Genomic DNA, 19,186 nt, shown 5'->3' with positions numbered 1-19,186 from the left:
ACGGAGCCCTCCCAGACTAAGCCATTTTACATGTTTGTATTGCAAACTTGCTTGCAGCACTATTTACTAACATCCTGGAGAACGCATGCATTTTTGCTTTTTCCAGGAGATTCCCGGAGACGTTTATAGCTACGGTGACTTTTTATAAGGCATACATCCGTCTTAAAACACGAAGCCAAAATGTCTCCCTTTTCCTTTTTTTTTTTTTTTAGAGCAGAGGTCATTAATAACGATGATGATCAGACATCTGAGTCACTCCTCAACCCAGATACACATCCTGGCTATTTCCTCAGGATTGACTAGAGATGACTAATGGCTGGGCTCTCTAAGATTTTCCCAGAACTCTTGATAACTCCAATCTCACATAAAAGAACGTCCTCTTCTAACCATCTGCTTTCTCACAAAACCTACCCTGACACGTTGGGAAGATTCTGCGCTGCAGGGTGATCTGCGGAGAGGTTCATCAGGTGAAGAGTCGCCGTGAAAATGGCCAGGTTCCCCGAGGTGCAACGCTTACAGTGATAATAATTAAGGTATTTGATAAGCGCTTACTGTGTTCCAGGCACTAAACTAAGTGCTGGGGTGGAAACGAGTAAATTGGGTTGGACACGGTCCAGAGCGGGGCTCACAGTCTCAATCCCCATTTTACAGATGAGGTAACTGAGGCACGGAGAAGCGAGGTGACCTGTCCGAGGTTACGCGGCATATACGTGAAGGAACGGGGATTAGAACCCATGACCTTCTGACTCCCAGGCCTGGGCTCCCTCCACTGAGCCGCGCTGCTTCTCGGAAGCTACAGCACATGGGAAAAAAATCGGGGATATCCTGGGACAGTAAGCGCTCAATAAATACCAGGGAGCCAGGCCCAGAGCCCGGTAGAAAGCTAATAATAATAACGTTGCTATTTGTTAAGCGCTTACTACGTGCAGAGCACCGTTCTAAGCGCTGGGGTAGGCACGGGGGAATCAGGTTGTCCCACGTGGGGCTCACAGTCTTCATCCCCATTTTACAGATGAGGCAACTGAGGCACAGAGAAGTGAATGACTCGCCCAAGGTCACACAGCCGACAAGTGGCAGAGCTGGGATTCGAACTCATGACCTCAGACTCCAAAGCCCGTGCTCTTTCCACTGAGCCACGCTGCTTCTCTAAGTGTCCCTTGGCAAAAAGCAGACAGCAAACAGTTACCGTGAGAAAATGGAGGGGTGGCAGGAACTACTTTATTAAAACCTTCGAGAAATGTTCGGTGACAATCGCGAGGGAGGCGGAGAGAAAGCTGAGGGAACGCCGAGGCCAAGAAAAAGGAGGAAGAGGAAGGAGAGGATCAAAAGGTGGAGGTGGAAGGGGACAAATGGGGAGGAAATCGGAGAGGAAAAGGAGAAAGCAGATGGACAATGTGTGAAGTTTTGAGAAGTCCCCGCTTCCCAAAGATCACCTTGAAACTGCTGAAAATGGTGGTTCTCACCTCTTTGGCCCAGGGGGTCACTAAAATCTAACAGCAGGGAACGCTTAGAGAAGCAGCGTGGCTCACTGGAAAGAGCACGGGCTCTGGAGTCGGAGGTCATGGGTTCGAATCCCGGCTCGGCCGCTCGTCAGCTGCGTGACTTTGGGCGAGTCACTCCACTTCTCGGCGCCTCAGTGACCTCACTGTAAAATGGGGATTGAGACTGTGAGCCCCACGTGGGACAACCTGATTTCCTTGTGTCTACCCCAGCGCTTAGGACAGTGCTCGGCACGTAGTAAGCGCCTAACACATACCAACATTATTCGGTGATCCAACTAGCGGGGATGTGTCTAGGTGCGTTTAAACGGACGCCATCTGGATCCTACGTAGCTGCTTCCGGGGTAACTAGATCACGGTCCGTTTGCTCGCAGTGTTGTTTCATAATTGACAAAATTCAAGAGTATTTATTTTTGAGCGCGTACTACGTGCAGAGCACCGTACTGAGCGCTTGGGATGAACAAGTACGGCAACAGATAGAGACGGTCCCTGCCGTCTGACGGGCTTACGGTCTGATCGGGGGAGACGGACGGACGAGAACAACGACAGAATCATCAGCCCGAACACGAAGTCTTCTCATTTTAACACTTGGCTCCGGGTCTTTCGGACCAGCTTGCTGGTGCGTTTTACAGCTGCGGTCGGAATTCTGGTGCTCTCTTCTCAGGCTAACGGCCAGGCAAAAAGAAGAGACGCGATCTCTTCATTCCAGACGGGAGCCGTGCCCCAGCACCTCCATCTATCGATTAATACTTCTAATACTCACGGCGTGCAGGGCTCCGCCCTAAGAACCGTACGACAGAATGAGTAGATACGATCCTTACCCTCAGTACGTTGACAGTCTGGCATGGGAGAGAGAGGCTGAAATAAACCCATTCAATAGTATTTCTTGAGCGTTTACTACGTGCAGAGCCCCGTACTAAGCGCCGGGCGGAGTAGGAAGTAATAGAATAAAAAGAGATGTACATATGTGTTTTTGTATCCATAGAGGGAAGGTCCAGGGAAAATACGGAAGAGGCAGACCAGCAGCCGACGGACAGAGACGATAACGGAAGAACCATTAGGGAGGTTGCGAATTATGGCAGAGGACAGGACGTTCTGGAGAAAGCAAATCCATGAGTCGCTGTGAACCGGAAACGACTCGACGGCACTCGATGATAATAATGATTCCATATTATTATGTAATAATAATGAACAATAATAACGAGCCATAATAATAAACTACGGTATTTGTTAAGTGCTTAGTAGGTGCAGAGCACTGTTCTAAGTGCTGGGGTAGATACAGGATAATCGGGTTTTCCCCCGTGGGGCTCACATTTTTAATCCCCATTTTTGCAGATGAGGTAACCGAGGCACAGAGAGGTCAAGTGACTTACCCCAGGTCACACAGCAGACAAGGGGCGGAGTCGGCATTAGAACCCACGACCTCTGACTCCCAGGGTCTTCCCACTAAGCCACGCCGCTAACGTCTGGGTTACGGGAGGTGTGTGTGAGCGCGTAAGGTGGTGTGGGATTGCTGAAGTGACAGACCGGGACACGTGGGATGGGGATCAACTGATCAGTGGTACTCACTGAGCACCTGATGTGTGCGGAACGCTGCTCTAAGGGCTTGGGGGAGCACAACGGAGTCGGTAGACAGGTTCCCTGCCCACTGCGAGCTTAGAGTCTGGAGGATCTTCTCCGGAGAAGGTCGAGGTCCCAGGTCAGGGGCGGGTAGAGAAAATACGGCCACTAAATTAGCGTAGGACCATTCAAACCCACCATTTACCCGAAGCAAACCACAGCGGACAAGAACCAGAACAGGACCGTATTTCAGGCCTGCTTTATTGAATTCCTCAGACAAAATCCTACTGGCCAAATCTTAGCTCTCGCACCACGGGGAGCTGGGGAAAGAACGTATTTCACAGAGTCTTCGATGGCGCCGATTAAGGTCCCCTTAGGAGAGGTTAGCCCCACTCAGGGTCGCCCCTGGAGAGCTTCCAGTCCCCTACCAGTCCCGGCTACGGGAGGGAGAGTCGAGCAGAGGCCCATTCCCAGCTTGCCCAGTGGCTAGCGAGCGGAAGGCAACCGGCCACGGGTCAGAAGTCACCTAAGCTAGGCGGCGACGGCACGGGAGAGACTCGGGGGTGGAGACTCGCGTTTACTGAGCGGGGGGCGGCCATAGCAAACCGCTCCCGGATTTTTAACCGAGGAAACTCTACGGATCCGCTACCGATGCGATGGCGGATGGAGAGCGGGGCGTTCCGGGGAAGACGTGGCGTCACTAGGGGTCGGAAACGACTCGACCGGCATAAGAAAAGAGAAGGAGAGGTTAGAGGAGCGTTCAATTTGGGTAGGGAGCGGGTCCGCTCATTCTGCGGTCCTGTACTCTCCCAAGCACTTAGCATCGAGTGTTGAGGAGTCAGAGGTCATGAGTTCGAGTGCCGGCTCGGCCACTTGTCAGCCGTGTGACTGTGGGCAAAGTCACTTAACTCCTCTGTGCCTCAGTTACCTCATCTGAAAATGGGGATTAACTGTGCGCCTCACGTGGGACGACCCGATTACCCTGTATCTACCCCAGCGCTCAGAACAGTGCTCGGCACACAGTAAGCGCTTTAAGAATACCAACATTATCATTATTATTGTTGTTGTGCTCTGCACAGAGTAAGCACTCAACGGACATTACTGATGGAGTGGAGCGAGCAGTTTCTGTTTTGCTTTGTTTTTTTAAGCAAATAGGGAGCGACTCGCTCGAAACAGGGCTCTGGGCCTATGTCCCTCAAGAATAAAAAGAGACCACGGAGTTTCTTTAACGCTCCCTGATATCGAAAGCTGGCAAAGCTTTGGCGGGGACTGGCCGCCCGAGGAAAGGAGATCAATTCCGCTTGGGATGGGACGGCTGGGTAGAAACCCTCTTCGGGTTGACGGCGGAGGGAGCTTCGCTTTCCGCCAGCGGTACTGGAGCCTACGCGTTCGGCTCCTACGGGCCCCAGTCCCGGGAGGAAGAAACCTATCTCAGAGGGCTCCCGCCCAGCCTCCGGACTGGTCTCACCGCAGTCATTCCACCGCAACGAAAATACAACAAACCACCGTGCCGAGTCGTTTGAAAAGTAAATAAAAATTCTTCAGGGCACTTTCTTTCACCGCAGCTCCTCTCGACCGCTCGCGGGGGGATTCTGAACGCTGGCCGAAGGCTTCTGTCTGTAAATAGCCTCCGCGTGTCCCCGCTCGCCCACCCCCAACACAGCTCCCGCCTAAATTACATTCAGATTTCTGCGGCGTCCTAATAACTTCAATATGGGATGGATTTTGGCACGCGGCTGAGAGGCTTCTTTCCTCCTCCGCGCCCCCTTCCAAGTTATTTCGGGGCTGCCTTTTTGCATTTTGGCCTCTCGGCAGGACACACATCGCAGACGGCTCGTTCGGGAGGTCTACGGACGTGACGCGGTGGGTCACGCGGAGCCACGTCTATTCGCAAACCACACGCGGCTGCCCCGGGTCTTAAACGACGAGAAGGATCCCTAGTGCTCCGAACCGCCGCCTGTCCCACGAGCTGGCCTGAAGGCCCGAGCCCTGAGCGGGCCCCGGGATACGACGGGGGCCCAAGAGCACGAGAAGGAACATCGGACTGTCTTTCTCGGCTCGCTTTCGCTTCACCTTTGCTCTCCGTGAATGTCCTGCCTCGTTTACGGTGAGAAATCGAGCCACTCCGATGAAAGCTGAAGTGCCCGTAGCGTGGCTCTCGGTGGAAAGTGCCCGGGCTTGGGAGTCGGGGGTCGGGGGTTCGAATCCCGGCTCCACCGCTTGTCAGCTGTGTGACGGTGGGCAGGTCGCTTCACTTCTCTGTGCCTCGGTGACCTCCTCTGTAAAATGGGGATTAAGACGGCGAGCCTCACGTGGGACAACCTGATTACCCTGTATCTATCCCAGCGCTCAGAACGGTGCTCTGCGCATAGTAAGCGCTTAACAAATACCAAGGTTATTATCTGTCAACCCAACCGGGAGAATATCTTTGCCGCGCAGTGAGAGACGGGAAGATCTGAGGGACAGGTGGGATGTAAGAGGGTCATCCAGGTCATCCCCCTGCCTGTGCCCACTCTCAGGCACAGGACGGCCTTTTCCGCCTCCGAAGACCTTGCAGGGGACTTTCCCTGGGCTTCGTCGTATCCCGAGGAGCGGCCCGGCCTAATGGAAAGACCATGGGCCTGGGAATCAGAGAACCTGGGTTCTAATCCGGGCTCTTCCACTTGTCTGCCGTGTGACCTCGGGCAAATCGCCGATCTTCTCGGTGCCTCGGTTTCTTCAACTATCAAGTGAAGATCCAATATCCGGTCTCCCTCTCACCCCGGCTGCGAGGCCCATCTGGGACAGGGAATGCGTCCAACCCGATTAACTTTGAGAAGCAGCGTGGCTCAGCGGAAAGAGCCCGGGCTTGGGACTCAGAGGTCACGGGTTCTAATCCCGGCTCTGCCGCTTGGCAGCTGGGTGACTTTGGGCAAGTCACTTCACTCCTCTGGGTCTCAGTGACCTCCTCTGTAAAATGGGGATGGAGACTGCGAGCTCCATGTGGGACAGGGACTGTGTCCAACCCGATCTGCTTGTATCCACTCCAGCGCTTAGTACAGTACCTGGAACACAGTTAAACGCTAAACAAATACCATCTTAATTAGTATTATCATTATACCCCATGCTTCCAGTGCCGGGCAAATACTGCTATTATTATTATTATTATTGTTCCTAGTATTGTTATCCCAGTCCAGAGCCTTAAATGCACAATGGCAGGGATGGGCCTCTTATATAATCTACCCTAAATCCTCCCTATTACAGTCTAGGGCCGGTCCCTCCCGTTCCTGGCCCAGTAATAACGATAACAGTAATAATAACTGGAGAAGCAGCGTGGCTCAGTGGAAAGAGCCCGGGCTTGGGAGTCAGAGGTCGTGGGTTCGTATCCCAGCTCTGCCGCTTGTCAGCTGTGTGACTTTGGGCAAGTCACTTCAACTTCTCTGTGCCTCAGTTCCCTCATCTGTAAGATGGGGATGAAGACTGTGAGCCCCACGTGGGACAACCTGATCACCTTGTATCCCCCCAGCGCTTAGAACAGTGCTCGGCACATAGTAAGCGCTTAACAAATGCCACCATTAATAACAATAATAACGCTAATAGCAATCACAGTATTCGTTAAGCGCTTGCTATGTGCCGAGCACCCTGCTAAGCACTGGGGTACATACAAGATACTCTGGTCAGACACGGCGCCCGTCCCCCACGGGGCTCACGGCCTTGGCTGGAGGGACAGCAGATATTTAGGAGTTGAACCGGAAGCCCCCGTGAGGTCCCGAATGTCGACGCTAACTCTCCGTTCCAATAATAATAATGATAATGTCGGTATTTGTTAAGCGCTTACTATGTGCAGGGCACCGTTCCGAGCGCGGGGGAGATACAAGGTGATCAGGTCGCCCCACGTGGGGCTCACGGTCTTCATCCCCGTTTTCCAGATGCGGGAACCGAGGCACGGAGAAGTGAAGCGACCTGCCCAAAGTCACACGGCCGGCAAGCGGCGAAGCCGGGATTCGAACCCGTGACCTCCGACGCCCAAGCCCGGGCTCTCGCCACCGAGCCCGCCGCTTCCGACCGAGCCACCCCACGCCTTTTCCAGACTCTATCGGTGGCCTCCTGGAGTGGCGCCCGGCACCACCCCTGGAGCTTCTCTTCTCTTCCAGCTCTCTCAAGCCATTCAATCGATCGTTCCATCGTATTTACCGAGCACTTCCTGTACGCAGAGCACTCCACTACGCGCTGACGAGAGACACGTTCCCTGCCCTCGACGATCTTACGGCATAGAGGAGTCCAGCCGTCTCTCACGTCTTCACTTGAACCCCGCGACCCGAAGATCTCTCTTCGCCCCGCTTGCCGGACCCGCCTCGTCCGGTGCCTGGTTGAGCTGTTTGTCCCGAGCTTCCGTTGTTCCCAACATTCTGTGGGTTCCCGATCTTTCCAATTTCTGAGAGGCCTTTGGGTTCAGACCCTATCAACCCTCTTTTCTCTCTCCCGCCCATTTCGTTCCATCAGTGGGGGCAGGGGGAGAGGGGGGTCCTCCACTCTTCCCACCCTTCAAATCACATCTCCTCCAAGAGGCCTTCCCCTACTAAGCCTTGATTACCCTGTATCTACCCCAGCGCTTAGAACAGTGCTCTGCCCATAGTCAGCGCTTAACAAATACCAACGTTATCGTACGGTAAACGCTCACTGTGTGCAGAGCACTGTTCTAAGCGCTCGGGGAGATAGATACAGGGGAATCAGGTCGTCCCACGTGAGGCTCACAGTTAATCCCCATTTTCCAGATGAGGTCACCGAGGCCCAGAGAAGTGAAGTGACTCGCCCGCGGTCACCCCGCTGACGAGTGGCAGAGCCGGGAGTCGAACCCATGACCTCTGACTCCGAAGCCCGGGCTCTTTCCACTGAGCCACGCCGCTTCCCCTAATTATCATTATTATTTCTCCTACCCTCTCTCCCTTCTGCGTCACCCTTACACTTGGATCCGTACCCTCTGAGCACTTGGTATTCACCCCACGCTCAGCCCCGCGGAATGAATGCGGGAGTCAGAAGGTCATGAGTTCTGATCCCGACTCCTCCTCTTGTCTGCCGGGGGACGGTGGGCAAATCTACTTCTCTGCGCCTCGGTTACCTCGTCTGTAAAATGGGGACTCTGAGCCCCACACGGGACAGGGATCGTGTCCACCTCGATTTGGTTGCATCCACCCCAGCGCTTACTAAAGTGCCTGACACATAGTAAGCGCTTAACAAACACCATCTTCATCATGATTACGTATCCGCAGTTGATTTTAATACCTGTCTCCGCCTCTAGATCGGGAGCTTCTTGTGGGCAGGGAACCTTTCTACCGACTCGGTCGTACTGTACTCTCCCGAGCGCTCAGTACAGTGCTCGGCACCGACTAAGCACTCAACGAATGCCACTGAGTGATCGAACGGAGGGCAGAGAAACCCCAATTCGATCGGCCATCGTTCGGGACGAGGCAAGCCCCGCCCCAGACGCAAGCCTAAGACCGCTTCGAAACAACTCTGTGACTTTGACCCTCCGATCGCATGTGAAGCGGGGCGCCGTTCGGTGGCCGGGGCAAATTTCTCCGAAGGCTCCGACGAGTATCCTTTGACCGCGACTCTGCCGCGGGGCGCAGCGGGTCCCAGGTCATCCTGTATCGATCGCAGAGTTTAACGCAACGCTTGGCACATAGTGAGGGCTTAATCGGTACTACAGTTAGGTCACACGGGCTAACTAGCAGCCTGCGGTCCCTCAGTTAAGCACCTCGGGGCACTAATCCCTCAGCCCTGCATATTGAATGAATCCAGCGTGCCGCAGTAATCCTTCACCATTCCCTTTCTTCCCTTCCGCCGTGCGAGCTGCTGAATTTAGGTCTCCCAATTCTGCCCCGAGAATAGGCAGAAACAGGAGGGCAAAGGCCTCTCTCCTGCACAGCAGCGGGGTCCCGGCCCCACGGTGGGGTGGGACCTGCCAGAGGGGCTGGGAAAACACCGGGGTTCGGGGGGACCGTCTCAGAGCGGAGGAGGTCTATTTCTACGTCACTGAAATGGAAGATTTCATCTTATTTTAGCCATGTTACCCGAATGCCCTTCTGCCCCGGCTACTGGGGGACCTTCTCAGAGTGGAGGAGGTGGCTTCAGGCCTCTGGGAAGGCTGGGCCTGCTGCCTTTGATCCTTCACTCCGACTGCTCCCAGGGGCTTTTCCCACAACTTCCCAGCCCACAGAGGGGAACCGGAAACAGAATCATCTGGTTCCGAAAGGGGCTCCGGCAACCGGGCTCGCCACGTCCTGGCAAAGCTCCCCAGGACGCACAGATCCGGGGCTGGACCAGGCCCGTTTGGAAGGTAGCCCCATCTCGTCCCCACCCCCAAAGTGAAAGGCGGCGGGAGCCACCCCACGGCTAGGGATGCCGGCGATTCATTCACGCAGTCATCGTTATTGAGTGCTTACTGTGGGCAGAGCACTGTACTAGGCGCTGGGGAGAGTACAATACAACCCTCTGCCCTCACGGAAAATACGCCGTGGGATCCTCAGTGTCCCCACGTAAATGACAACAAGAAGATAATGACTAAAAATGATACGACCAAGAATACGTTTTCTACAGTTGGCTACATTTTAGCTTCGATAGGCAAATTTGGGTCATTTTAGGACCAAATTTGATGGAATCGCCGCAAAGCATTTTTTCATCACCGTCCCCAGTTAATGTCTGCCTAATATCTGTTGGCCACAGAAAATGGAATGGGAAGGGGAACGGCATTAGATTGAGACTGTCATATGCATTTTCGACATACGGAGAAATCCTTCTATAATACGCCTAGGCAGGGAATGTGTCTACTTACTGTCATATCGCTCTCTCCCAAGTGCTTAGTACAGTGCTCCGCACACGACACGTGCTCAATAAATACGACCGAATGAAGGGATCGGAGCAAGCGATTCCTAGGCCCAGTGAGAGACACTTTGGAGATGTCAGTGAAATACTAATGTTAATAACAATAATGTTGGTATCTGTTAAGCGCTTACTACGTGCAGAGCACCGTTCTAAGCGCTGGGGTAGATACAGGGTCATCGGGTCGTCCAACGTGAGGCTCACGGTTAATCCCCATTTTACAGATGAGGTCACTGAGGCACCGAGAAGTGAAGTGACTCGCCCACGGTCACCCAGCTGACGAGCGGCAGAGCCGGGAGTCGAACCCATGACGTCTGACTCTGAAGCCCGGGCTCTTTCCACTGAGCCACGCTGCTTCCCTGAAATAGAAGGTTTCATCTTATTGTAACCGTGTTACCCGAATGCCCTTCTGCCCCGGCTACTGAAACCGATGACTGCAGAGAAAGGAAACTGCCCAGTCAATCGGTAGTATCTATTAACAGTTTCTCAAATGCTTGGCGTGGGGGGTTCTGAACACGGTAACTGCTCAGTAAATACCACCGATTGATCATTCTTGGACAGAGCACAGTACTGAGCACTTGGGAGAGTAAAACAGAGTTAGCAGCTATAACCACTGTACTCAAGGAACTTATAATTTGGTGGGGGAGGCAAAAATGGAAATAATTGGCCCACAGGAGGGAGAAGAAAAGGTAGATACGCTTAAATAGCATCGAATGGACGTCTAGGCGTTCGGAACGGCTAAATGATAATTATGGCGTTCGTCAGGCGCTTAAGCTACGTGCCAAGCACTCTTCTAAGCGCTGAGGTAGATACAGGTTGTCCCACACTTTTAATCCCCGTTTTTCAGGTGAGGTAACTGAGGCCCAGAGAAGTGAAGCGACTTGCACAAGGTCACTCCGCAGACAGGCGGCGGAGGCGGGATTAGAATCCACATCCTCCGACTCCCAAGCCCGGGCTCTTTCCACCGAGCCACGCTGCTTCTCTGGTTGTGAGGATCGTACGCAGTAGGTGCAGATGTGGTGAAATGGGAGTGCCGAGCAGCGCGGCTCAGCGGAAAGAGCCCGGGCTCCGGAGTCAGAGGTCGTGGGCTCGACTCCCGGCTCTGCCGCTCGGCGGCTGGGTGACCGCGGGCCAGTCGCTTCACTTCTCTGGGCCCCAGTTCCCTCATCTGGAAAATGGGGATGAAGACTGTGAACCTCACGTGGGACCCTGTACCTCCCCCAGCGCTTAAAACAGTGCTCTGCACGTAGTGAGCGCTTAACAAATACCAACATTATTATTTGACGTAGCATTCACTGCCTCGGAAACGGCGGGGACGATCCACCGATGGTCAGAGGGGGCCCAGGAAACCGTCCTGCGCCGCTCCTTGTTTTTTCAATTAGCCTATCATCCCTCTCCACGTCCGGCAAAAATTCCTAACCGTTCTCTTTAAGGCCTTCGATCGGCTCTCTCCCTTCTACTTACCCCCGCTCTCCTCCCGCCTCACCCCAGCTCACCTTCTTTATTGCAATCCGGGGAATGGGCTCACTGTGACTCATTCTTGTCCCTCCCGCCTCCGACCTCTTGCTTGTGCCCTCCCCCCGGCCTCCCGCTTCCAATCTGTTAGACGTGAGGCTCACCGTTAATCCCCAATTGACAGATGAGGTAACTGAGGCCCAGAGAAGTTAAGTGACTTGCCCACGGAACCCATGACCTCTGACTCCCAAGCCCGGGCTCTTTCCACCGAGCCACGCTGCTACGTCAAAGGCGACGGAACATCGACCGGACAGATGACTCTCAGAAACTCGTCCGAGGGGGCCGGCGACCTCCTTCTACCCCCGGGGACGAACGTCAACGGGACACGTCGAGCCAGCCGACCTCATCCCCACCCGAAGACCTGGGCGAGGCTGAGCGGTTCCCGCTCGGGATCCTTACCGGCTCTCGAGCGTCGTGCTGCAGTGGTAAACAGGCCGCTTCCAAAATAGCGACTTGGTCAGCGCTGAGCTTCTGCCACAGCCCGATCAGCAGGATCATCAGATGGGTGGCGCTCTTCAATCTGGTGAACGCCTGGGCCAGATGGTCTTGGTTTTCCTCCACCGCGTCTGCTAGAGCTATTACCTGCAGAGATTACAAACCCCCGTGAAGGATCATTACGCCGGCAGAGCTCTCACCACTAAAATTACATTTGGTGCACGCCCGGTTCTCCTTCGGAACCACCCGGTCTTCCGTGAACACAAGCTTCGGTGAGGAAAAGACCCGTCAGCCTTCGCCCACGTACTCTTTTTGTCAAACGCTCCGGTCGTTCCACATCTGCGGGGTTCTGGCGGGCGTTGGCTACCTCGTATAGATCTTCATCACCCTATTTATTTTGTTGAATGAGATGTACATCACCCTGATTCTGCTTATTTGCCATTGTTTTTATGAGATGTCCTTCCCCTTGACTCTATTTATTGCCACTGTTCTCGTCTCCCCCGATCAGAGCGTAAGCCCGTCAAACGGCAGGGACCGTCTCTATCTGTTGCCGCTTTGTCCATTCCAAGCGCTTAGTCCAGCGCTCTGCACCTAGTAAGCGCTCAATAAACACTACTGAATGAATGAACGGATAATGGGAATTGTGGCGAATTCCCGTTCGGCGATTAGGTTTCCTTCGACTGTGAGCCGCCCCCCGAGGGACAGGGACCATGTCTAATCCCCACCTCGGAATTCCCTCCCAGTGCTTAGTACAGAGAGAGGCACTTAATAAACACTATCGCTCCTCCTCCAGGTCCACCTCTAATATTACGTCGTTAATATTCCCAGCGAATTATAAACATTGTACATTCCAAGCGCTTAGTACGGTGCTCTGCACGAAGTAAAATCAATAAACCGTGGTATGTGGTAAGCGCTGTACTATGCGCAGGGCACTGTTCTAAGGGCTGGGTGATACATGAGGATCAGCTTGTCCCTCTAGGGCTCACAGTTTTAATCCCCCTTTGCCAGATGAGGCAACTGAGGCACAGAGAAGTTAAGTGGCTTGCCCTAGGTCACACAGCTGACTAGCGGCGGAGCCGGGATTAGAACCCGTGACCTCCGACTCCCAAGCCCACGCTCCTTCCACTGAGCCACGCTGCTTCTCAGCTTACTTCTCAGAAGGAAGCGCTCAATAATACCATCGAATGAAATATCACCGTCCACCTCTTCGTCAATATCTACTTCGTACTTACTGTGCGGAGAGAACTATTCCGAGGGCCGTCTGAGGGGAGGGTACAACAGAACCGAGCACTTATCGGGAGCAGAGAACTGTACTGAGCACCTGTTGGTGGTCAGTGCCTAGCGGGAACAGCTGGGTGCACGACGGGGCTACGATGCAATCAATCCAAATTAAAAGCTGGATCCCTCCTCTTGAGGAGTTTACAATCCGGTGAGCGGATACAACAGGAACGCAAATATTAATAGACAGAACGCGGAAAAAAAGCCGAGGATTAGTTAGAAGAAACAAACTTACGTTAAGGGGCCTGACGAGATGACTCGAGTGAGGAGGGGATTAGAGAGGGAATGTTTCTGACTGTTCAACAGGATGAGCTTGTCTCGGGAAACGAATAGCATTTTACTCGTTCTAAATCATAATTTCACCTCATTCTTTATAGAACTAGATTCGGTTAATGCTGAATTAGGACAATACTAGGGGAGGAGGAAAGGAGGGGTGGGGGCGGGGGAGGAAGAGAAACAGGGAGAGAGAAAGAGACGGAAAGAGAGAAGGTGGGTGAACTGTTAGTTCTCTGACAACATGGGGGTTACAATCTTGAAGAGCCTCGTGTTTAATAACAATAATAATAATGTTGGTATGTGTTAAGCGCTTACTATGGGCAGAGCACCCATCTAAGCGCTGGGGTACGCACAAGGGAATTGTGTGTTTAGGAAAACTTGCCTTCAATAATAATAATAATAATGTTGGTATGTGTTAAGCGCTTACTATGGGCCGAGCACCCATCTAAGCGCTGGGGTGCGCACAAGGGAATTGTGTGTTTAGGAAAACTTGCCTTCAATAATAATAATAATAATAATGTTGGTATGTGTTAAGCGCTTACTATGGGCCGAGCACCCATCTAAGCGCTGGGGTGCGCACAAGGGAATTGTGTGTTTAGGAAAACTTGCCTTCAATAATAATAATAATAATGTTGGTATGTGTTAAGCGCTTACTATGTGCCGAGCACCCATCTAAGCGCTGGGGTGCACACAAGGGAATTGTGTGTTTAGGAAAACTTGCCTTCAATAATAATAATAATAATAATATTGGTATGTGTTAAGCGCTTACTATGGGCAGAGCACTGTTCTAAGCGCTGGGGGAGACGAAGGGTGATCGGGTCATCCCACGTGAGGCTCCCAGTTAATCCCCATTTTACAGATGAAGTAACTGAGGCACCGAGAAGTGAAGTGACTCGCCCACAGTCACCCAGCTGACAAGTGGCGGAGCAGGGATTCGAACCCATGACCTCTAGTATATACACCTGGACCGACACAGCTTTCATGCAAACAACGCTTCTGTCCAACGCTGCGTTTTTTCTAGCTAAACGACTGTGCAACCACGACAGAATACTTCCTGATACCCCAACAACAGTCTATCCCAAAACGTGTAGTGACAGTACATATTATAGGAGAACTGATTGGATACAAACATACGTGGTTAACACCAACAAATAATACTAACGATGATGACAGTAACGGCATTTGTTAAGGGTTACCTACGTTCCAAGCACTGTGTTAAATCCCGGGGCCGAGACAAGAGAGTGAGGCCGGGGCAGAACCTATCCCACATGGGGTTCACGGTCTCACGCGGAGGGAGAAGAGGTATTGATTCCCCAGATGAGGAAATGGAGGCACACAGGAGTTAAGTGACTTGCCCAAGGTCACCCAGCAGCAAGTGGCAGAGCCAGTTTTAGATCCGCTGACTTCCAGGCCCGTGCTCTTTCCACTAGGCTACACTGCTTCTCCCTGGACACATCTCTCGTGGCTCAGTGGAAAGAGCCCGGGCTTTGGAGTCAGAGGTCATGAGTTCGAATTCCAGCTCTGCCACTTGTCAGCTGTGTGACTGTGGGCGAGTCACTTAACTCCTCTGGGCCTCAGTTACCTCATCTGGAAAACGGGGATTAAGACTGCGAGCCCCACGTGGGACAACCTGATTCCCCTATGTCTACCCCGGCGCTTAGAACGGTGCTCTGCACATAGTAAGCGCTTAACAAATACCAACATTATTATTATTATTATTATTATCTCTCCCAATCTGCGATCGTTCTGGTGGCGGATCCATAGAGTCTTCTTGGCAATAATACGGAAGTGGTTTACCATGACTTCCTTCCGCGCGGTAAACTCGAGTCTCCGCCCTCGACTCGCTCCCGTGCCGCCGCTGCCCAGCACAGGGGAGTTTTGACTCGCAGCAGACGGCCTTCCGCTCGCTAGCCCCCGGCCAAGCTAGGAACGGAAGGGGTAGGCCTCCGCCCGACTCTCCCTCCCGCAGTCGAGACCGGCAGAGGACTGGAAACTCGCCAGGTGTGACCCGGAGAGGGGCAAATACATTTAGCACGCGATAAATGCGAGTACCGTAACAATAATAAGTAATAGTGATACCCTACTTCAAGCTCACCTCCTCCAAGAGGCCTTCCCAGACTGAGCTCCCCTTTTCCCCCGCCTCACCTCTCCGCAGCTAAACCCTCTTCTCCCCCCTTTCCCTCTGCTCCTCCCCCTCTCCCGTCCCCTCCCCTCGCCGCCGCACTCGTCCGCTCACCTGTCTATATCTTCATCACCCTATTTATTTTGCTAATGAGATGTACGTCACCTTGATTCTATTTATTTGCCACGGTTTTAACGAGATCTTCTTCCCCTCGATTCTATTTATCGCCGCTGTTCTCGTCCGTCCGTCTCCCCCGATTAGACCGTCAGCCCGTCCGAGGGCGGGGACCGTCTCTATCTGTTACCGATTTGACCGTTCCAAGCGCTTAGTACAGTGCTCTGCACACAGTAAGCGCTCAATAAATACTACTGAATAATAATAATAATAATGTAAACCCTCTGCGAATCTAAATGAAAAACCCACTTCAGATTCCTCCAATCCGTGAGCTCGGCTTCTACGTGTTCCTCCGGGTTCAGATCTCGTACTTCTCAAGGCCAGTTCCGTAATCCCGTTGTCCCGGCGGGACTGCCTTGAATGCCTGTGATTCGCAAACGGTCCCATCCGTCTAAAAATACCTTCCCGCGTGAAGCTGTCTCCTAATCTGATCAGTAAATGGTCCTGTCGCCATCCCTGGATGAACAAAATACAGACCCTCCTGGGGCTTCTCTATGTACTTCATCTGAGCCCCGGTGATTGAACAAAGGTGCCTATCGAGAGACGTTTTTAGCCCCCAGGATCTCCCTTTCATTCATTCGATCATATCTATTGAACCCTTTCTGCGTGCACTGTACTAAGCGCTTGGGAAAATACAATAAACAGCGACATTCCCTGCCCACAACGAGGTGACAGTCTGGACTGGGGGGGGAGACAGACATCGATACCAATAAATAAATTTACAGATACGGACGAGAGCGCGCCGGGGCTGGGCGGGGGGAGGGGAGAGCAAAGGGAGCGAGACGGGGCGAAGCAGAAGGAAATGGGAGACGAAGTCTCTGAGCAGCCGGTAGATTCAATACTCGTATATGTAAAAAATCTTATCCTTCCTCTTCAAAGACGACGTTGCCGACAGTGATGTTTCCTTCGTGTACACGCATGCGGCTCGAAAAGACATCAGTTTCCAAGTGAAATAGACAGGGTTTCACTGTTTCATCCAAAACGTAGGTATCCTAATAAATGACCGGGTGAGTAATGTCATTTTTAACGTAAATGTCAGGCGCTGGCCCTCAAAGAGCTGGAAGAGAAAAATCCAGGGTGTGTTAACTTTATGTGGCCAAATCTGCTCCGGATAAAATTGGCAGGATCGACTATGGTGTTTTCTTTTCTTTTTCTGCCAAAATCCTTTCGAATGTTTTTATCTGGAGGCGCGGGGGAAGGGGGAGAAGGCAGGAGAGAGCTAAAATCAACAACTGGACAACGCGCCCCGGACTCCCCACTGGTGTGTTTTCTCCCTTATTTTTTTGGTGAACTTTCTGCTCACTAAACACAACCCGCTGACTAGCGTAGAGGCTTCAAAGCATCTGCTGATTCCCGGAAAGAAGCAGCAACCTCCTTCCTACAGTCTGTCTCCCCCTCTAGACCGTAAGGTGGTTGTGGGCAGGGAATGAGTCTCTTTATTGTTATATCCGACTCTCCCAAGCGCTTGGTTTAGTGTTTGGCACCCAGTAAGGGGCCAATAGATACAACAGGATGAACGGATGACCGTTCCGCTAATGGGCTGGGGCCCCGATTTTGAGGGACTGAGGACGGCGGAGTGGTCTAGCAGAAAGAGGCCGGGCCCGGAAAGCAGAGGACCCGGGTTCTAGTCTCTGCCACTCGCCTGCTGCGTGAACCCGGGCGAGTCACTTAACTTCTCTACGCCTCGGTTTCCTCTCCTGTACGTCCTCTCCATCCAGACTGCTCAAGCAGTTATCCGGGGCCGCCTTGATTACTCTAACGGCCTCCTCGCCGACCTCCCGGCCTTCTGGCTCCTACAGAAAGGTTCAGGCCACGTTTCCCCGCTCCTCAAGACCCTCCAGGTCGGGCCCATCCACCTCAAACTCTTTTCCATCGGCCTTAAAGCTTTCGGTCACCTTGCCCCGTCCGACCTCTCGCCTCGCCGCTCTGCTGCTCCAGCCCAGCCCACGCGCTTCGCTCCTCTAACGCCAGCTCTCTCGCCGCGCCCTCGTCTTGTCCGTCTCTCCGCCATCCCGTCGCCCTGCTCCCTCCTCCGGCCCGGAACGCCCCCCGCTTCATATCCCACAGATGATTACTCTCCCCTCCTTCCAACACTTATCAAACACATCTCCTCGGAGAGCCCTTCCCTGACTTAGGCTTCATTTCCTCTTCTACTCCCTTTTTTTGCGTAGCCCTTGGATCTGCTCCCGTTACCCACCCCTCCATCGGCCCCCACGGCCCCATTCCGTACTTTATTCATATTAATCTGACTCCCTGCTAGGCTGCAGACTCTCCGTGGGTAGGGGAGGTGACTAACGAGGAGCAGCGGGGCTCAGTGGAGAGAGCCCGGGCTTGGGAGTCAGAGGTCATGGGTTCGAATCCCGGCTCTACCACCTGTCAGCTGGGTGACTGTGGGCAAGTCACTTAACTTCTCTGGGTCTCGGTGACCTCATCTGTAAAAGGGGGATTAACTGGGAGCCTCACGCGGGACAACCTGATGACCCTGTATCTACCCCAGCGCTTAGAACAGTGCTCTGCACACAGTAGGCGTTTAACCAATGCCAACGTTATTATTATCTACCTGAGCACTTAGAACAGCGCTCTGCACATAGTAAGCGTTTGACGAATACCAACATTATTATTATGATTATTATCTACCCGAGCACTCGGAACAGTGCTCTGCACATACTAAGTGTTTTACAAATACCAACATTATTATTACGATGAATAACTTTGTTTACTGTTATACTGTACTCTCCCAAGCACTTAGCACGGTCCTCTGTACACAGTAAACGCTCGATAAATACACCTGACTGAATGAAAAGAAGGGGGCTGCCATCGCCGTGCTCTTTCCCCCTTAGACTCTGAGCCCCGCGTGGGACAGGATCCGTGTCCAACCTAACTGCCGTATTCTAAACACCAAATAACTTTATTACCGTTGCTGTTAACATTATTATTGTCATTATTAAGAGGTGAAGTGGTCCATTCAAGGAAAGTCCGACGTGCCGTTCCGCCAGCGAGCGGGAGAGTGGCGAGAACCGCGACCCGGGCGACCCCCTGCCTCCGACCCTCTCCACGGCATGAGCACCATCGGGGAGGTCTTTCTCCCCAACCTTCCACAGGTCCCGTGCTGGAGGCACGAGGGGTCAACCCTAATCGTGATGTGTGTATATATCTATACCTCTATTTATTTATAACGATGCCTGTTTCCTTGCTTTGACGTCTGTCTCCCCCCTCCTCTAGACCGTTGGCCCGTTGCGGGCAAGGATCGTCTCTATTTGTCTCTGAATTGTACTTCCCAGGTGCTCAGTCCAGTGCTCTGCACACGGTAAGCACTCAATAAATACGACAACGAACGAACGAAACTGTGGAGGGGTTCTCCGCTGCCCTTTCTGCCCCACATGGAATTTTTAAGGAGAAGGTGATAATTATAATAACCACTGGTACTTATTAAAACCTCGCTGTGGGCCAAACGCTCTGCCAAGTG

General features: G+C 52.9%; 1 protein-coding gene and 1 long non-coding RNA gene across 8 annotated transcripts in view; one reads left to right on the top strand and one right to left on the bottom strand.

Annotated features, from left to right (window-relative positions):
• Window positions 1-19,186, bottom strand: part of BBS9 (Bardet-Biedl syndrome 9) — a 483,236-nt gene that overhangs the window by 77,128 nt on the left and 386,922 nt on the right. For all 7 annotated transcript variants that reach the window (XR_005661271.1, XM_039915128.1, XM_039915127.1 and 4 more), the window contains one exon: window positions 11,835-12,017. Coding sequence is in view for 6 of the 7 variants with exons in the window: in XM_039915128.1 (XP_039771062.1) it covers window positions 11,835-12,017 (183 nt within the window). In the remaining variant the exon portion in view is untranslated. The remainder of the gene's footprint in view (window positions 1-11,834; window positions 12,018-19,186) is intronic.
• On the top strand, window positions 242-2,733 carry LOC120639087. The gene is made up of 2 exons (XR_005661272.1): window positions 242-533; window positions 2,485-2,733. It is a non-coding gene; the product is annotated as an uncharacterized LOC120639087 (long non-coding RNA).

Source organism: Ornithorhynchus anatinus, chromosome 21 (assembly GCF_004115215.2).
Source record: "Ornithorhynchus anatinus isolate Pmale09 chromosome 21, mOrnAna1.pri.v4, whole genome shotgun sequence".
NCBI lineage: Eukaryota > Metazoa > Chordata > Mammalia > Monotremata > Ornithorhynchidae > Ornithorhynchus > Ornithorhynchus anatinus.
The sequence above is the reverse complement of the archived record's forward strand: the minus strand, read 5'-3'. Positions and strand labels throughout refer to the sequence as shown.